This window comes from Numenius arquata, chromosome 3 (assembly GCF_964106895.1).
Source record: "Numenius arquata chromosome 3, bNumArq3.hap1.1, whole genome shotgun sequence".
NCBI classification, from domain to species: Eukaryota; Metazoa; Chordata; class Aves; order Charadriiformes; family Scolopacidae; genus Numenius; species Numenius arquata.
This window is the reverse complement of record NC_133578.1, coordinates 71,649,400-71,669,506: the sequence shown is the minus strand read 5'-3', so window position 1 is coordinate 71,669,506 and position 20,107 is coordinate 71,649,400. Positions and strand designations below refer to the sequence as shown.

Here is a 20,107-nt window from a genome sequence, read left to right as displayed (position 1 = left end):
AGACTAAAGCAAAATTGAGCTTGCTCTTTGTTTCTTTCTGTCACCAGAGTGGTGCAAAGCAGCCAGAGCACACTGAGGAATCTGGGCCTGACAGTCACTGCTCTGTTATTAGCTTGATTGTCCTTGGCACCTTTCGGCAGGTCTTAAGTTTAACTTGTGTGTTTCTACCTCAGGTGAGAAGATTCTCAGAAGCCTTCTTCTACACCGAGCACCAGAAACTCGCTGTGCTCACATTCCAGGAAGGCCTGTAAGTATCCCACTGACCCTTCCCTGGAACGACTGCAAATGTAGTTTAAAACATTTTGCAATCGTGACTGAGGTCTTTTCTGCTGCGTATGGAGGAGTTTAGTTTGAGAGAAGCCACTGGTTCTGTTCTAGCTCAGTGGAAAACCATTGAAATCATTGTTAAAAGTAAATGACTCTGATCAGGCCCCGGAGATTATTACTTTCAAGATTCCTATACTCTAGGGATAGGATGCAGGAGATCTCTTTCCCCACTTCTCTTCTCAGTTGCGTGTGTTTTTCTTCAGAGCGTATCTCCACCAACACCACCAGCCTCAGGGCAGGCAGAAATAATTTTTGATGTCTTTCTTCAGTTAACTTCCTAAACTCACTATACCACATCCAGTACTCACACTTTTAATGCGAAATAACTGCTGACAAGCAACAAAAGCTTAACATTTAAAATTTTGCTTTTTACTATTCCTAATGTACAGTTTTGAGGGTAGGCAGTCATGGATTTCTTTTGGTGTTTAGTCCAGCCCTACTTTCTATAGCAGAAAGAATATTTAAATGCAGCGAGGAGATTAAACATCCAATGCAAAGTTGTGAATGTTCATTAGATGCCGCAGTTGAAGATGGTAATAGGGAATACCACCACGTTAGCTGGAGGAGCTGTGGGAGTGATGTGAGCTCAGGGCTGATAATTAATTGACCAAGAATCAAAAGTGCAAAATAGTCCAGGAACACAAATGTTGTACTGGGCTGTATTCATAAAAATATGCTATAAAAAATTGGCGAGGTAAGTATTTCCCTCTACTTGATACTTCTTGCTTGGAGCCAAGCTGGGCAGTATGAGGAGTCAGTTTTAAAGCTAGACCAGGGCAAATCCTGCCTTCAGTTTTAGCCAATAATCCCAAGTACATGGATGATACTCAGGACCTGACCCCTGAATGCAGAGTTCAAGGAAAGATGCTCAGATTTGTATTTATGAATAATGAAGGACTGTCTGTGCAGTGACACAGCCTGTCACCATGGGGGGACCACAACATTACCTGCATGGAAACCCGTCTTTCAGAAGGGGCTTAAAGGCCATGGCATCAGGTCCTGTCGCGATGATAAGGCTTAAGTGAGACATCTGCTTCTGACCTAGTGCAAAGCAGAAAATTACTTTCTCAGAGCTGTCACTAGGGTTATTAGGGCTTATTCAGTGTTGGTGGAAAGGGCCATGACTTTATTAGTGGATGTGTTGTACAAGGCTACCTCGTTCTGCCAAATTAGAGCAGCACCCTGGCTGCAGGGACCCAGCTGTGCTCACTTAGTCCTCCCCTGTCAGGTTTTGAGTGAGCTACGTACAAGGAAAACCCCGTGTCAGGATCCTGGGGTGAGGGCACGGACACTTTTGGCCCCATTCAAGCAAACATAACCCTGCCCAGGGTGAAGCCTAATTGCATGCAGTGCTTTTATTTCTCCAGGCAGCCACAGAACTAGCCCATTTCCTACAGATAAACGTAATTTTTCCTCAGTGATTAGCAAGGAGACTGAGTAAAATAAAGTAAAATAGTTTAAAAACTATAAAAGTTGGTCCATGTAGTAAATTTCGTCTATACAGGCATCATGGCAGAATCATGTTTTCTTCTTGATTTTGCTAGATGATGTAGGTGGAAAAACAGAGTCTTGGCTGCCAGAGTCTTATTAATGTTGGGGGTGGTGCTAGGGAGTATTAATCAGGTTTACAGCGTCTCCAGGTGAGCTCAGCTCTCAGCGTGCCAGGTGCTGTGCAGCCACTTCAAACACTAACAGTTTTTCCCCCAAGTTCTTTCTTCCTTCTTGCCAGACAGGAGCTTTTTTTTGCATCCCATAACACTGTTGTGAGTTCTGTGTGAGGCCACGCACATACATGCCTGGCAGCATTTGACTGCTTAGATGGAAGACACACCATTTTCAATAGGCTGGGTATCACACAGGGAGGGAAGCTTTAGTAGGTGACATATCCTTCCAGTATTTTACAGAAAAAAAGAATTTTTCCACAGCTATCAATATCAATGGTTCATCTTTTGTGCCAGAGATTGGTCTCGAAGCAAGTTTAGTTTATTATTTTTGCATCTGGTCTTTAGTAAAACACTGATGCCATTAATTAATAAGTCAGTGAGAACCTATTATGGTTCTAAGAGTTAACTCCAAACACGCAGGTGTTGCTGTAGGCAATAATGAGCAGTTAGCTAGTTGTGATTCCTGTCTGAGTCATGTTTTAGCAACCGATGATTTGCTTATCTTTGAGGAAAAAATAACTGGCCTACAGGTAAGAGCAAATGACAGACAGCAACTGTTAAGTTCTGAAGTTTAAGCTGATATTTGTGTCTGAACGTAGGAATCTTCCATGCTGGCATGAGGACAGACCAATTGAATTACAAATCTGTTTGAGTTTTGCTTCATAATGTATAAAGCGTGTCTCTTCCAGTTAACTGCCACGTGGTGATTACCTGCCTTCTGCCAATGATAATCTGAAATATTGCCATTGTGCTGTCCTATGGGACCTGTGCAGAATTGCTTTCAGCTGACCAGCTATGAAAAGCTTGTTGCCTTCCTCTTTATTCCTTAGGATAAACAGACTAATTCATCAAAGAGTCAACACAAATAAACAAACTTTGACGTTTTCCTCGTTTTTTGAGGAAGATGCTTACATAGGAAAGCTCATGAGAAGTAAAAATTATTGTATTTATTATAGCCAAGCCCATAGCCATGTGCCAGTTTAACGTCACATTCCTTGATAAAAGCCAGAGGGCAATTTACATCGCCCAAAAGATGGAAACAGTCATCCTAGTTCTGTCAACAGGCAGTAGCTGAATTGATGTATCTTAGCTCTTCCAGATGCATACGTATGTGAGATACCGCAGTGCTCTGAGGACTGGTATACGTGAGATAGAGGGCCTGCCATGTGTCCTTCTTGGCCTCATTCCTCCCTATACTGCTCAACCAAATTTTTGGTTATTGCTTCCTGCCCCTGGGTTTTGAAACCCTGGCCACAGCCAGAGTGGCGGACCTCTTTTGCTGACCAGGAAGTTATTTGACAGATCCAGTGACCTCTGGGAGGAGAGCAATGAGTTATGGTAGCTAACAGGAGCCTGTGGCAGGAGCAACTGGAACAATTTTCAAAAAAGACAGAGGTTTTGCAGTGAGGGAGTGTGCAAGTTGTAGGTATCTAACTGAGAAAGAAATGAACTGATGGGAGACCTCCTACAAGGGCTGGGAACTCCCTCATCATACATTACTGTCCCCTCCTTTCAAGCACATTGCCTCTGTCTTCTGCCCGCACACCCAGCTTTGCTGCTGGGCTTGCCGGAGTGATGGAGAAACAGCACGTTAACTACTCAAACACTCCATTTCTTTTGTACTTTGCTGCCAGGATCCAAAGTCATGGACAGATTTCTATGGAAATTCGTAATTCGGAGTACTTCACCAGCATGCCCCCGCTTCCGGCAGAATGCCTCGACATAGACGGGGACTGGAACACGCTCCCAGTTATCTTTGAAGATAGGTACATGGATATGCCTTGCAAAGGTGAGTGAAACACCACAAGGTACAGCTTCATGAGACAGCTTGAGCTGAGGGAGGTTCACTTCCCCAGCCCAAGGTAAGCGATTTCACAGCCCTTGGTCTGACTCTGGCTTGGATCAGTGTGTGATCCGCTATGTAATATAGTTGAATCCTTCTGTTTTCCCTAGTAGCAAACTAGAGTATTTCCTGTAACTTCGTATTTTTCATCTTCAAAGTAAGCTGTTAAATTACAAGAGCTGGAGGCGAAATCTAGGAAGAAAACAAAATCTTTTGGATTTTTGTTCCAGTACAAATTTAAAGGAAAAACGGCACTATGAATTTCATCCCCAGTGTGACATCTAGTGGTAAGAAATCTCAGAACAAAACCCCACAATTTTAGCATGAAGTCCAACACTGTCCCTGAAAGGCAGCATTGCTTTCCAAATAAAAATAATTTTTCCCTTGAGTATCCAAATCAAACTTTTAATTAAAAAAATATTCAGTTCTGCAGATTTTTACTAAAACCTCATGGCCCTTTGCTCCCTTTTCTTTTTACCCAACTATTAAGAAGCAAGGAAGCAAAATTTATTAATATTATAGGTGACCATACTCTAGTAAATATGACCTGTGGTCCAAAACTTGCTCTCTTCCAGCGTTATCCAACTGCATAAATTTTGACAGTGCTCATTACAAATATTTAAACTATTAAACTGGGTATTAAATTAACTCACAAGCAAGAGATAAGAGATGTACTATGAACAATGTCGTAAGGCAGCAGGAATACAAAGAAGTGTCAGCTCTGTTTCCCTTACCTATGCTGGAGAAACTAGCTGTTTAGATACAATTATACTCAGGAAAGTATATTTTATTGATATTCTCTTCTTTGGCTGAACTATAATGGTTTAGTGACTATAATTCCAGTTAAATGCACTCTGGCATTTATGTAATATGCCTCTAATGTATGTATAATTTCTGTAATATTACATACTTTTTTAGGCCTTACAATCACTTTTCAAAGTTCCACATCACCTTGGGGTATTCTGTTGTGTTCTTGCAAGTACCACTTCTTTTTTTCTTTCTTTCAGATCAGAATTTGGAAGTTTTCCCAGGTTTTGAGGTTCCTGCAAATACCCAAATGGATGTAATAGGTGACAACGAAGATTTTACATCAAATGATGCTGCTGCAGTAATGAAAGGAGACTTTGGGAAAGGTAGTCTGATAATACACACAGATAGGATAAACGGGAACTCCTCCTGCATATACAGTGGCACTGAAGGTGCTGATTATACAGCTAAAGGTTTAAACCAGCACTCCACTTCTCAGGTATGTACAGTGAACAAAGAAGGCCAAAGGAAACCTGAAAGTATTTTTGTTTTAAGTAGGGAAACTACTTCTGACTCAGAGCCAGGCAGTACAGAATGCACATCAGAAGGCTTTAAAACATCCAAGGAAGTTTTACTAAAAGACCATAGACTTGTGGCGGATGTTATCTGTAAAGATACGAAACCTAGCAATAAGGATTCCCTCAAAAGTGAGCCCATGTTAATTGTCAGTGCTCAGTATGAGTGCGGAGCGTGTGGAACTGATGGCTTGGAAGACAGGACCGAAATACATAAAACAGACGAATCTAGTCAATCTGAGAATAATCTCGCTTCATCTGAGCTTGCACTGAATGAATTAACCAGTCTTGACAAAACAGGAGATCCAGACACCAAGACTCTGCTCCCTGTTGTGAAAACTTTGCCCACACACAGCTTTGAAGTGAAATTGTTCACAAAGGAGCAACGAGGTGAGGAGTGTGAAGAATTTACCATGATGTCAGGGGTTATAAAAAGATCCTCCTCCATAATATCCGATTCCGGCATTGAAAGTGAACCAAGTTCGGTGGCGTGGTCTGATGCTCGTAGCCGGGCACTGGAGCTGCCCAGCGATCGAGAGATCCTGCACCACCTGGTACGGAGGCACGCCATCCACCGAAATTCCCTGGAGGGTGGCCACACAGAAAGCAATACTAGCTTGCCCAGTGGGATCCAAGCATCGCTCACATCCATTAGCTCTTTGCCCTTTGAGGAGGATGAGAGGGAAGTGGAGCTTACCAAGCTGACCAAATCCGTCTCAGCTCCTCAGATCAGTAGCCCAGAAGAGCCTGCAGAGGAGGTGGATATATCCAAACACGGTGAAGTATCCTCAGGAGATTCAGGAGGAAACTTAAAAAGTTGCGTGGAAACAGATGGTGAGGATGGGCAATTAGTCGTAGACTTTCCTGGGTGTCAAATCACCACTGAAAGTGGACAACTAGAACCAAGAGGACATCCTGAACCCTCTGTCAAACATGGTAGCAGTAACATTGAGTTACAAGGCGAGGAGGAGAAGGAAGATTTTCCAGAGACTTTCTGTAGTTTGGAAAGTGGAAAACCACCCGTTTGTCCAAAGCAGCTCAGAGATGACATCTCTGAATGCCAGTCACTGGAGAGCAATGGTGAGTGCAACTTAAAAACACCAAGGGCTTGTAATTACTTGGACAAAAATATAGGTAAGTTAGATACATGCATCGAGGATCCAAAGGATAAACTTCAGCTGGACAGTTTAAAAACACAACAAGGCTTTTACTCAAATAGCAGAATTTCAGGAGAGGAGAGTTTCTCACAAAGCATAAAGCTGGTACCAGATTTTTGCTATCCCGTTCCAGCTCCTTCGGAGACCTCGACCGAATTTGGCTCAATGCAGGGAGAGTGTGGTAGCTCTCTTGCTGATGAGAGCCCGGCAGTGTATGCAGAAATGCAGGGATTACAAGAAATTGAGCTCAACGACTCACCTGCCTCAGCAGACCCTGCTGCAGGATCCTACCAGTCTGAACATTCTCACGAACCCAACAGCCAAGAGCATAAACTTGTAGCTAACGGCACCGGATTTCATTCGGCGACAACAGAGGGAGTAGCCCTGGAAAGCAGAAAGGCTGTTGATGTGGTCAACCTGTCCGTCTCTTGCACAGCCACGTGTCTTCCCTTTTCTTCTGTGCTCAAAGAGACCCCTGCTATGGTCGGCTTCTCTGCAAAGCAGGCTGCCTTCCCCATCACACGCCAGCCTCTGGGCTCTTTCGGAGTTGTCTCCTCGAATTCAAATGAGGTGGATGAAGAGACCAATGAAAGGATGCTGAAGTAAGAATGTCTAATTGCTTTCTTCGTTAGTGTTACTGTAATGCCAAGATACCCTGACAAAGTTGAGGGCCCTAACAGAGTAAGCATATGGCAAGCCTGCATTCAGAGTCATCTAAAATAAATAATCCAAACAGACAAATGGTTTATATAGAATAAATAATCCAAATAGACAGAAAGGATGGAAACACTGAGACCATCAAAGTCATTAGGTCCTTAATCCTCATGAAAATCAGTAGGATTTAGGTGCCTAAATAACATTTAAGGTCTGGCCCTCCTGCATGAAGGGAAGGTTACCCAGATCTGAGTATTGATCCCAGTCAGTTCACTATGGCAGTGCCATAGCTTGTTTTAATCTTCTGCTTCAATAATTGCACTCATTAGCTTAACTACGAAACAGGAGCAGAGATTGGCTGGTAGGGTTTCAGCTTCAGTTTCTCAAGCTGGATAATGGGAGAACTGGCATCCTGGGTAGCTGGAGAAGAGGCCCTGTTTTTTTGTTTGTTTCATTGCCCGTGGCAAAACTGCCACATCATGGCTTTGATGTCACAGTGGCCCGTTTCACAGTTTGACACACAGCACGTGTATACTTCGGTTATATTTTGGGGTCTCTGCTGTGCTGAGGGAATACTGTAGCATGGGAATTTCTCAGCCCATTGAGCCACCCAAAATATTGGCTCTCTGCATGTGCATTCATTTGTGACCCAAGGATTTATTTTTAACCTTGAGGTTCCTTTTATAGACCCTGCTGTAAATCCTGATTAATCTAAGCACAAAATTTGCTCCTTCTTTGTAAAGCAAAATAATTAAGCGTGTTTTCATGCACATGAATCCAGGGCCTCCAGGTCCATGGCCGAAACACTAGATTTTTCGTTTTTGTGTCCCTTTAAAGTAGTAGGACTGATGTAAATAATTGCTCACCATTATATTGTGGCCTTAAGCAATCCCCAACCTTTAAAGGTTTATATCTCCTAACCTGGTCCATCCCAGTTTTCTACTTAATTCTACACTTTTGTGATTATTCATTCCTAAAAGCCACTGAAGTTTGGCATCTTCAGCCAGCAGAACGCTTCAGGGTGAATTTGTGTGTGCCAAATTGTAGAGCCTAGCTTAATTCTTTCAGCACTGAGCTACTTTTCCTCGTAGCTACTAAAAGTTTTCAAAAGAATTGGAAACCAAACAAAACCAAAAATATCTACCATATGAGGTGCATCCTTTAACTCCACCGTCTGAGGAATAGGGAGAACACCTTCTACCTGCCTATAAATGCATCCGATGCTAGCAAAATGATACATGTTGCATTTCAGTATCTTTAAGGCTGATGACATTGTTAAGAAGCAAAATTGCTAATTCTGTATCTTAGTCTCATTGTTATGGACCATCAGAAAATGGTATTTTAAATCCTTCATTCCTCTGGCAGGTGTGAGGTGCTAATAGAATCATAGAATGGTTAGAGTTGGAAGGGACCTTAAAGATCATCGAGTTCCAACATATAGGCTTTAGCTGTTACCTGTATGTAGCCAAATCACTGAGACACAGATTTTCTTCCCTGCATCCTGATTTCTCTCAATCAGAATAGATAAAGAATAGTATCCAGGTCTCTATTTGAAAGTTGCAAATATAACTTCTTGCAAATACCAGCCCTCTTGTTTCTCGTTTGAAGGTTTGTTTTTGAACACCCAGTTCTATTGTGATTAATTAATGTATTCTCCAGTTTTTATCAGGCCAAAGAAAAGTTTAAAAAAGAAATGAAGATTGAAGGATTTCTGTACAGTGACTTATCGGTACTAGCTTCTGATATCCCATATTTTCCACCAGAGGAAGAGGAAGAAAATTTGGAAGATGGAATCCACCTGGTTGTCTGTGTCCATGGATTGGATGGTAAGGCCAGGAGGAATTGCTGTTTGCAGGTCATTTTGGTGTAAACAAAAAAAAGGGCAGATATTCAGCAGGTATGAAAGAATGGAGAGTCTAAGGAAAGTAAAATAGCATAAGAAGTTTTTGAGAAAGGGAAGAAAATAGTCCAAATCCTTCTGAAAGATGGTTTTGTCATAAAACAAAGTAAGGTCAAGGAACCTGCACAGGACATCATAGAATCATGGAATGGTTTGAATTAGAAGGGACCCGAAAGATCATCTAGTCCTAACCCTCCTGCCATGGGCAGGGAACCTCCCACCAGACCAGGTTGCTCAAAGCCCCGTCCAGCCTGGCCTTGAACACCTCCAGGGATGGGGCATCCACAGCTTCTCTGGGCAACCTGTGCCAGTGTCTCACCACCCTCACAGTAAAGAATTTCTTCCTGATATCTACTTCCATCTGTCTCTACTCTAAATCTACTCTCTTTCAGGTTAAAACTGTTACCTCTTCTCTTATCGCTACACTCCCTGACAGAGTCCCTCCCCATCTTTCCTGTAGGCCCCCTTTAGGTACTGGAAGGGGCAGTAAGGTCTCCCCAGAGCCATCTCTTCTCCAGGCTGAACAACCCCAACTCTCTCAGCCAAATGTTTTCCAACAAAACATTTCAGAAGACTTTCAAATTTCCTCGTATGGAATCAGGCACCTCCCAAAATACTAGGAGCCTGAAAGTATTTCAGCACCATCTCTAATTGTGAATACGCAGAGTCAGGCTGCTCTACATCTGAAGGTGCAGCCCTATACCCCAGCACATGTGCCGGCGTCCCTGGCAGGGCTGCAGAGTCCCCTGGGAGCCTCAACAGCTGTGAAGGCTGAAGGACAGACCTCAGCTTTTTGTCCTTTTGTCTTACCTTTGTTGTTCAGCCAAGAGGAGACAGAGTTATTCTGGGCCTGATCTTCGCCCTTTCTTCCCCCTCCATTTACGCAGTCCCCCGCAGCAGGGGATCCAGCCCCACCTTGTGCAGGCTGTGGTTATTCTTGCTCTCCCACTGTTTCGATGCACGATCCCATGGTGTGGTGAGCTGAATTAGCAGCACTTAGCAAGAGCTTCCTGGTGTCAAGGTTTGTAGGAAGATGAATGTATTAAATTGACTCTATATTAGTTATTTTTCTGTTGAATTACATCTTATAAAGTGCCATTAATTTCTAGGTAACAGTGCAGATCTGCGGCTGGTAAAGACTTTTATAGAACTGGGACTCCCTGGTGGAAAACTGGACTTCCTAATGTCTGAAAGAAATCAGGTAGTACAGAGCTAATTTCTGTCTTCCCTTAGATCTCCTACATGCTGTTGACATTGCTGAAACAGGGCCTTCAGCAAAGCCTTTTCACCAGCTGAATGAAGCAAAAGCACTGGGGAATTCGAGGAATTTGATGTCGTATTTAGTGCAAAGGCTTGTTCCTGTTCCTGTCTAATTTGATAGGGTGCTCAGACCCACCAGAAAATGTTCCTGGCATTAAAGTCAAAGGCAGTGACATTAGTACTTACAGGATTAGACCTTAGAAGGAGAAAATCGATTTATCCTGTCAGTTTGCAAACTTAGTGGCCTGGTGCCTCTGCCTGTTGGATGCCAGGAAACACAGCACCGGCAGAAAGCAGAAAGTTTAGTGATGCTAAATTCTCCGGAGGATGTGGAATATCCAGCAGGTGTTGCCAGCTTCCTTTGCTGCATCAGCCGTTGTTTCTCCCGTTGCAGTGTTTGTGAGATTTATTTCCTTGAATGATAAAGAAATGTCTTCCAGAAAAATTCATTGCTAGTCTAGGCAGAGAAACAGAAATGAATTCTGTGCTTTGCTCTGCAATGAACCCATATTTATGACACAGAGGCCTAACTTTATGCACAAAATAAGGGTTTCCAGTGCCCAGCAAGAAACATTATTCTGATTTATGAGCAGCTGAGAAACTTGAGTCAAAACTGTCCAACCTTCTTTGTTCAACAGCTTTTATATTTTGAAGTGGCTGGTTGGTGTTAGTCTGTGAACTTGCCACCTTCCAGTGCACACCTCTGCCAGCAGCAGACCTGCACAGTGAACATGAGCAAGATGAAAATAATGGGAAGGCTACTTCAGACTTGCATCAAAGCCTCTTCTTGTCCTTTCACAGGATGAAACATCTTACAACATCTCTATTTAACATTATCCAGAGCCTATAATGGGAACTTTGAGTGCTCTTATAGTTTGGGAAGGCTAGGAAGTTCCCATCGAAATTGGACCGATGTGGTTTGATGACTATTTGGATGCTGTAAAGCATCCTGTCACCCTTTTTTCCCTCCTTTGAGAACCACACTGAAAATGACCCGAGAAATCAGTCATTTAACTGGAGTTTGCCTTTTAGAAGAAAATGAAAGTTACTTTTTTTAGGCATTCGTTTGTGATACATTTGACAAACTCAATCAGGCTGAGATGATACTGAAGGATGGAGATATAACCAGGTGAAATATGATGCTTGATGTGTTTTGTTTATGATTAATATTCAGGCTGGTATTCTTCCACTTCTAAATAACCTGAAAGATTTGGGATAATGAGCCTTGGAGGAAATCATTAATTATTAACAAAAGCAAAACAAACAGGCAGGAGGTTAGTGGGCTGTTTGTAGTTTATGAGAACATTTATTTGAAGGCCATATTGGAAAGTGAATATCCTCATGTTTTCCTTTGCAAGAGCTGCAATTAGCAAGATGAATTGTGTCACAAAAGCATTAATTACTGATCTGTTTGCTCTGAATAGCTGTTCCAACATTTGATGATCGTTTTTGTGGCATCTCATTAGTTACAAATTTGATTTAGAGTCCTATTGGATTGCCAAATGACACAGTTCTGAATAAGATCTGCCTACAATCATATAGACTGGACAATATATTATTTGTTTTATTGTATCACAATTGGCAGTACTCTTGCAAGGAAAAAATTGTCTCTCTCTAGCACTCATTCTCTTACTGATAACTGTTGAATAACAAACACACAGCATTTCATTAAGACGGCCAAATAATTTTGTGATTACATCTGTAGCATCAGCATAAGCTGTGTGTCAGTGTATAATGCTGTAAACTATTTTATTGTAGTAATCTTTTAAATCCTAAATGCCAAAAGCTTTTTTTTTTTTTCTCTGTGTGCAGACTATAGTGTCTAGAGTGGATGAGCATTACCAGTTCTTACAAGTGTCAAGTGAGGCTGCTTTAACATCATACTTATGACTCTGGAATCACTCAGCCTAATATTGTTAATCTTACCATTAATAAACTGTAGGTCTGGGTTTATCCTATCATGACGTGTGCTGAAGTTAGAGGCAGTCAGTAGAGAAAGAGGAGCAACCACAGGCGGTAACTTAATCCCCTTAAACTATGAATTGCCTTCTAGAGGGCCCTATTTCCATGCCCTACGAAGTGTCAGGTTCCTCTAGTCCTAACTTGAATTCTCAGATTGTGTTCCTGAAGCTAAAAGGCACAATACAGAGTCAAAGAATTTTGTCTTGCCTTACCTACTAGCTCACTGAAGACAGTAAATTTCCACATGGGCTGTAATGATAGCTATGGGACCCATCCTGACCTGTGGCCTGTTGTTACTGTTGATGCTCTGTGGGAAAGAAAATACTTGGCTTGAGTAAGTTTGCAGTATGAGTTGGAAGCTATTGCCAATAAACTTAAAGTGAAACTTCGTGACTTTCTTTTCAAAGGAGAATCTCAATTTTTAGAGGACCTGGAGACTGAGAAAAATTCCCCCTCTCCTTCCCACTTGAGCATGTGTGAAGAAAATTTGGACTGGTTATTATGTTTCTGCTTGCATTTTGCTTTGAAAATAGCATCAGTCTGCAATATGTGCAATATATTTTAATTCATTCCGTTTTTCACCAGACTGATACTTTTGCTGATTTTGATACAATGACTGACCGATTATTGGATGAAATTATTCAGCATATCCAATTGTACAACCTCTCCATATCCCGAATAAGGTAAGCCTTCTGATAGTTAACAGTCTGTAACTGTTTGAGTTACACGAGCAATATACAGTGAAATTAGCTTTTCCAGAAGTGCCCTGTGTCAAAAGCCATTGAATCAGTGAAATGAATTTTTACATTGTTATAGATGGAAGAGTATATACTAGGCTGAAAAAAATGTGATATGGTGACTAGACCCTGATAGAATCTCGTCAAGAACAATTTATGCCACTCATATGTTTAATTTAAATAAAATACAGATGGTTTTTGTGTTAATGTAGTTCTTTCTTTCCCGACAGTTTTATTGGACATTCCCTTGGTAACGTGATTATTCGATCGGTACTAACTCGCCCCAGGTTTCGCTATTACCTCAACAAATTGCACACCTTCCTGTCCCTCTCTGGGCCTCACCTGGGAACCCTTTACAACAACAGTACCTTGGTTAGTACAGGTAAGAGTTCATGGGAAAGCTATGAGTAGCTGCAGTCCACGGCAGAGTGCATGAGACAGCAACACGTGGAGGTAGCAATAAATCGTAACAACATGACAACATGTACACTGCAGTTGTGGGAAATATTTGCTGAAGACTTCAAACCCACACAGAAAAAAATTGCAATGAGAGGGGCTTTCAGTATCTGCTACAAGGTCCAGCACAGCGCTCCCTGGGAAACCAAAGGGTGTGCAGCAGTGAAGGATGACCTTGCTCACACTGTATAATGCCAATAAAAAGAGGCATCTGCAAGGCTAGAGAAGACACTTATAGTGCTATGAGAATGGAATGTCTCATAGTTCAGCCTTCCTGAGCGTTTGTGCTACCATGACATGGATAAATAAGTGAGACCCTTATACTTTTCTCCCTGTTGATTAACAATACAAGAGGAAACAAAATCTTCCGTTGGATTACAACACTGCCCTTACTGTAGGCACATCTTTAATCCCCGTGGTTGATAATTAGCAAACAGGATAAAAATATGCATCGATTTTCATTTCAGGTCTATGGCTCATGCAGAAGTTGAAAAAGTCAGGGTCACTTTTGCAGCTGACCTTCAGGGACAATGCAGATCTGCGCAAGTGTTTCCTCTATCAGCTCAGCCAAAAAACGGGTGAGTAGGGGTTGATGTGGCTGTGCAAATATCAAGGGCTATTCCAAAGGATTGTGACGGATTGCCAGGTCCTCCAGAGAGTAAAGGAGACCTCCAGTTTGTTAATAGTCTTTCTTTAACGATCGTTCCTTTTGAGAAGGGCTGCTCTATCTAATATCTATTTTATCGGTGCATTTTTTCTGTGCCAGTTATCAGTGAATATATTTGCCCAACTGTTAGCATCAAATATGACCTCCGTGCTGTAGTAAACATGCACGTAAGTTTATAGTCTGCAAGCAAGAAATATCATTCTTGACAGGCCACCATTGCTTAATTTATGCTGCTAGATGAAAACCATTTTTCCTTTTTTATTATTTTTTTTAAGTTTTACATCTCTTGTCTCTAGGAAATATGACTCTGTCAGCTGAAGAGCAAATTTTATTCATGTCTATTGTGACAACTTTGTACTACAAAGAGAGATGTATGGCCTCACACTGGAAAAATGATGTCTAAATAGAGATCTTTTTATCCTTCTTGGTCTGTCGTGAATAAATCACAGAATCACAGAATCTTCATGGTTGGAAGGGACTTTTGAGATCATCAAGTCCAACCATACACACACAAAAATAACCCCCAATGATCTTGGGCACTAGAGCATGCCCTGAAGCGCCATGTCTACGCGTTTCTTAAATACCTCCAGGGATGGCGACTCCACCACCTCCCTGGGCAGGCTGTTCCAGTGCCTGACCACTCTCTCAGTAAAGTAATTCTTCCTGATATCTAATCTAAACCTCCCCTGCCGCAGCTTTAGACCATTTCCTCTGGTCCTGTCATTATTCCCTTGGGAGAAGAGGCCAACACCCACCTCTCTACAACCTCCTTTCAGGTAGTTGTAGAGGGCAATGAGGTCCCCCCTCAGTGAAATAAGTCAGGCTTTCTTAAGAAAAGAAAACAAGCATGATCCTTCTGTTCAAGTAAATGGTTTCTTTTAAGAGTTATTTTTAATATTGTGTGTGAGCAAAGTGGTGCTAAGTGTGTAGTCACAAGGTTACTGCTTGATATTTAATTCTTTTCTCGTACTTTGGTGTATTGCTAATAGGAAACAGACTATGTTAAGATAAATATAACTTCTTAATTCTTAGTCTGACAGACATAGAGCTGTTTCATAATTCTATGAGCACACTACATGACATAATCAGTGACTGGAAGCTGCATTTAATGAATTTCTGTATTTGAATTTTACTTTTGATTCCCTGGCTCTCATTTCTGTGGAGTACAGTTGATGTCTGCTTTACTGCTGTCATGTTCAAAAAGACAGTTGGGTCTACACAGGATGCTCACATCAAAACTTCCCTCCCAAGCAAAGAATTCCTAAGCATGTGTTGTGAGTCAAAGCGAATTTTTGTTCATTAGCTTGGTAGACTGGAGATCTAAGGAGCCATAAATGAAGGTGTTGTCCTTGCAAAAGCAGAAAGCAGAAATTTAAATGTGAAGAGGGTTGTCTGTAAAGTCAGAATCTTCAGTAGGTAGGTCCAGATGTGAACATATGAGCTGGGATACTGAATTGAAATAGAGGTGCCACTACTCTAGCACCCAAAGTCATTGAGAGAACCTACTGGGAGAAATATCAGAAGCAGTGTTGTGTCTCCTTTCCCAGATAACTCTTTAAGCCTCCAGCAATTTCTGGCTTTATTCTTAAAGTGGAAGTTCCCGCTACTTTTCAATCTCGTTAAATGTCCCTTGTGTTTGTCTTTAAAGAAAAAAAAAACCCACATTATTCCTTATTGAAACTTTTCACATGATATTTTAGATACTGTAACACTGCTGCTTCTCCTACCTTTTACCTAGGACTCAAGTCACAAACTGAGTTGGTTTGATTGCACAAGAAGAAAATGACAGACAGCTTCAGCCAGGCTTAATAAAGGCATCCAGAAGGACTTTTTTTTGTGGTGGCGATGGTCAAATTTTCTATGAAAATCTGGAAATCAAAGGACTTGGTTCTGGGCCCCTTTCCTATAAAGGGGAGGGAAAGATGAAGGTCAAACCAACAGCTCCTCTGTGTTCAGGATGTTCTCTGGATTAGTAGACTAGATCATCTGTGCCTGTTTTTCTCCTTTTTGGCTGAATGTGGGTGGGTTTGCCTGACAGGGTGAACAGCGGGACCCTGTTTCCAGAGTCCACCAGTGGCTCCATTGCCTCCAGGGAAGAGGGAAGATTCCTGGTTTCCAGTCCGTGTACCAGCAGTGTGCATTTATCAAGGGACTGCTGAATACAGGGGCTGGATCCCAAGGTTCCCTCAACACTGATGTATTAGTATGACATTATAGCAGTGAAGCTGATTCCTCCTCCCTCTCTATTTTGTTTGAAAATTGTAGTAATTTGTTGTGTTATTTTTTAATGTGATCCCCATTCCTGTGAACACTTATTTATCCAAAACCACTCATTGACATGGGGGGGCTGTACATGTTAAGAGGCACAAATATTTGCAAGATTAAGGTTTTAATCAAACATTTTTTTGAACAGACAGTTCTTACTTTTTTTATTGACATACAATTAAGCTGTATGAGTGTTGATAAGTAACAAATAGTTCTCAGAAGCAGCAAAAATGGGTTTAAGCTATTATGAATCTTTCCAAGCTTGTGTTGCATGTTTTAATTCTTATAATCTATTTTGCACTGTAGGTTTTCAAACGTGTTTGAACGGGAAATAGTCATGCTGACACTGTATGTATTTTCATCACTGTGCGTCATTGTGATAAATGTATTTAATGCATTTGCCACAGGTCTTCAGTACTTTAAAAATGTTGTGTTAGTGGCCTCGCCCCAAGACAGATACGTCCCCTTTCATTCTGCAAGAATAGAAATGTGCAAAAATGCACTTAAGGACAGACATACAGGTATGTTTAAGATCCTTTCTGTATTTACAAAGCTGTTGAGGAATGATGTTTTTGTGTAACTGAGGTCATTGCATTACAATGGTTTTTCATCAGCATGATGAAAACTCAAATGTTTATTTGATAAGGAAGAAAGTGTTCTCTTCCCTCAGCAAATTACTGAAATCAATAAAAGAAGCTCTTTAAGAAGCTATTTGTCTGATGAAAACAATTTTCAATCAGGTCATAATCAAAGGTTTCTTACTGCTTCTTCTCCTTCCCTCTAATTTATTTTTTTAAAGTGATGATAATAGAAATAGCTCTTGACAATGTTTTTCTGTAGTCTAGTGATTTGCCAGGATTGTCTCACGTTTGTTTCACATAATGAAATCTCTCTCAGCACATCCAAAGTCAGGGGGTTTTCCCTTTGTTTTCAATAGTGTTTACATGATTGCTAGGTAATTTCAGGGACAGATCTATAAACATATTGGTTTGTAATAAGATCTGTAAAGCCCATCATGCCATCAGAGGCCTAGCCCTCCTGTGAGCTAAGGCTGTGTATTGTCCCGAGTCTGGCCTTTGTTATGAGCACCCTCCCTCATTTATAAAATGTTTCATGGCCTCTGTTTGATACCACTTCCAGAAATAATGTTCAGTGTAATTTCATACCTGTTTCACACATGTGATTACCTAGAAATGGAGGTACTTTTTGGAAGCAGAAAGAGATACCCAGGCCCATTAATCAACATGGTTGCCTTCACACATCTTACTTAAATTACAGCTCTTTCTACCCTACCTCAGATATGAATTAAAGGGTGATTTTCTAACACCTTCTTCCAGTTCCTCAGGGAGATGTTTGGCCTAGCAGGAGCTGGATCTACATTCAGTGTAGATCATTTATGTCCTGAGCCATTGTTTTTTCCTTGTCAGCTCCTCAACTATCTGCATGGTGCTCTTCATGATGCTCTTCATCTCTGCATGATGCATTAGATTCCCCAGAGAAACCTGAATGGACCTCTGTGTCTTGCCAGCCCCTTTAGCATTTGAATTCACAGGCAGGATGAGTCCAGCCCCCTTCCCCTGAAGGAAACAAGTGTGTTTTCTTCCACCACAGAGGAAATGAGACTAGATGCTGAGGAGTGTCCCACTCTTCGTGCTAGCACCTTCAGCACACCTCTTCAGATAACCAATGCCTCCATTAGATTAACAACATCAAAGCACTTGGCAAATCTTTGAAATTTTCTTTCCATTTTCCTTCTCATTGTGACTGCAATTAAACGAAACTGTAAGGAAAGAGGGGATCCGGCAGCTTTGTCACGTAGGTGTGACGTCTAAACTCTTTTGCAGGTCCTGTTTATGCAGAAATGATTAACAACCTGCTCCAGCCTTTGATTGGGGCGAAGGACTGCACTTTGATAAGGCACAACGTGTTCCACGCTCTGCCAAACACCGCCAACACGTTGATAGGCCGAGCTGCCCACATTGCCGTGCTGGACTCTGAACTTTTCCTGGAGAAGTTTTTCCTCGTGGCAGGACTCAACTACTTCAAATAGTGCCTGAAGTACGGGATAACAGAGGCAAAACTTTTCATCGAGTGGAGGAGAATCCCTTTGCCAAAAGAGTGCAGTGTTAGAAATGAGATCAGGTGGGACTTTCAAACTCTCCATTTCCATTTCTGTTTCAGAGAATAAAGTGCTATGGCTTTAAGGCGTTCAAGCTTCCAAATATTGGTGCTTTTGGAAGAAATAAATATTCCTCTTCAGTTTCTATGGTTTTTGTCCACATAAAGACATGAGACACTTCTGAAGTACAGAATCAGAATAAGAAGGCTAATTCTCTAAATGTGATTGGATCAATATGATTCCCATTTCTCCTGAATACACCCAGGAACTCGGCTGTCCTTGATTTAATGCTTATTTACCTATTAACAAAGCTATACATTTGTAGCACTTTTGGGGTAGTTAACACAAGAGGAAACAGGCATATATGAACTCAGGTTAAAACCTCCTTTGTGATGAACTGAGAAGTCTGAAAAACATTTATGAAAGTTTCAGTGTTTCTGTTCGTTGAAAGAAAATATTTGGATGGTTCCATTACTGGTAATAATTTGTAACATACGTACATTCAGCTATTGGAAAGGAGTGAAATATTTAACATAGAATGAAGAAAACTTTATATTTGTCTTTTAAAAAAACCCAAACTTTACGTTGGGAAGAATTTGGTTCAAGTTATAAGCTACAAAACCAAGAGGAGTCTATTGGATTACTTGTGAAATATCAGTGGCATCTCTTAACATTTCTTCTGTTTACATTTATAGAGGATCATTATTGTGCTTGTTATCACCTTAGAGGTACAATTTTTACTTGCATCTAAGTACATTTACCCCAACAAAATTTTTATTTTTTTAAAATTTGTTACTCTGATATGTAATTCAAAATCTAAGCAGTCATACCCCTAAAAAATCCCCAGTCAATCAGATGAAAATAGGCTGGAGACACAGAGTGGTAAGGACTGTGGAAAGCATCAAAATCATAATGATGTCCTCTTAGGCTTCTCTGCAATGCTCTATTGAAGCTTTACAAATGCCCATTGGCAGAGCTATATACGGTCCTAATTATTGTATGGTTACAGTTGTTTGAAACATTTAAAACTTTATTCATACAAAGATATCCAAATTATTTTTAAGAGTTCAGAAAATAACTCATTTTTCACTTTTTTAGTGGTCTTTTCCCCAAATTTTTAATTAAAATTTCTATCAAAAAGTTATCAGATTTAACATGAAAAATTTCAATAACTTTCTATACATTTTCATACCATTTTGATAAATTTTCAGTGTCACAACAGTTTTTTCAAAAAAGAGAAAGTGAATAATTCTTCACCATTATTTTTGTTTGGAAGGCAGGCAATTTTTTAATGCAAACATAATTTGTTTGAAAACAGGAGTGACCAGTCTCCTATATCTTGGGACAAAGACTATAAAAAGATCACAAACATGGTTTCAGGTGTCAAGACTCTCATCAGTAAATCAAGACCTAACCCTAACCCTAACCCTAATATAGTGGAGATGTCTGAAATGAGAGAGTTGAAAAATGAAAACAAAAAACCTCGCAACCACAGGGAAATATTTGTACGTGCAAAAGGTAAAACTTGTTTTTTTTTTTTACAAAGAAGAAAAGTGGAAAATTTACACAGAGCTAATTCAAGAAAAGAGTTGCGACCAAACTGTTGAAGGCTGCTAAAGAACAAGGTTGGTTTGATAATCTAGGCATGTTTTTAAAATAGAAAGGAGAAAGAAAGAATATACAAAGGAGTGAAATTAAGATCACCAGTAAATAGGAAGGTATATTGCACTTAACAATCATCTTCCCCTCAAAGGGGCAGAAATTGTATAGAAAC

General features: G+C 40.9%; 1 protein-coding gene across 1 annotated transcript in view; it reads left to right on the top strand.

Annotated features, from left to right (window-relative positions):
- FAM135B (family with sequence similarity 135 member B) overlaps positions 1–18,264 on the top strand; it is a 132,032-nt gene extending 113,768 nt beyond the window's left edge. Inside the window, exons 10-19 of the mRNA XM_074144951.1 lie at positions 174–247; positions 3,626–3,780; positions 4,842–6,915; positions 8,627–8,793; positions 9,977–10,068; positions 12,675–12,772; positions 13,057–13,208; positions 13,750–13,860; positions 16,622–16,735; positions 18,059–18,264. Coding sequence (XP_074001052.1) covers positions 174–247; positions 3,626–3,780; positions 4,842–6,915; positions 8,627–8,793; positions 9,977–10,068; positions 12,675–12,772; positions 13,057–13,208; positions 13,750–13,860; positions 16,622–16,735; positions 18,059–18,264 — 3,243 coding nt within the window. The remainder of the gene's footprint in view (positions 1–173; positions 248–3,625; positions 3,781–4,841; positions 6,916–8,626; positions 8,794–9,976; positions 10,069–12,674; positions 12,773–13,056; positions 13,209–13,749; positions 13,861–16,621; positions 16,736–18,058) is intronic.
- The last annotated feature ends 1,843 nt before the right edge of the window (positions 18,265–20,107 follow it).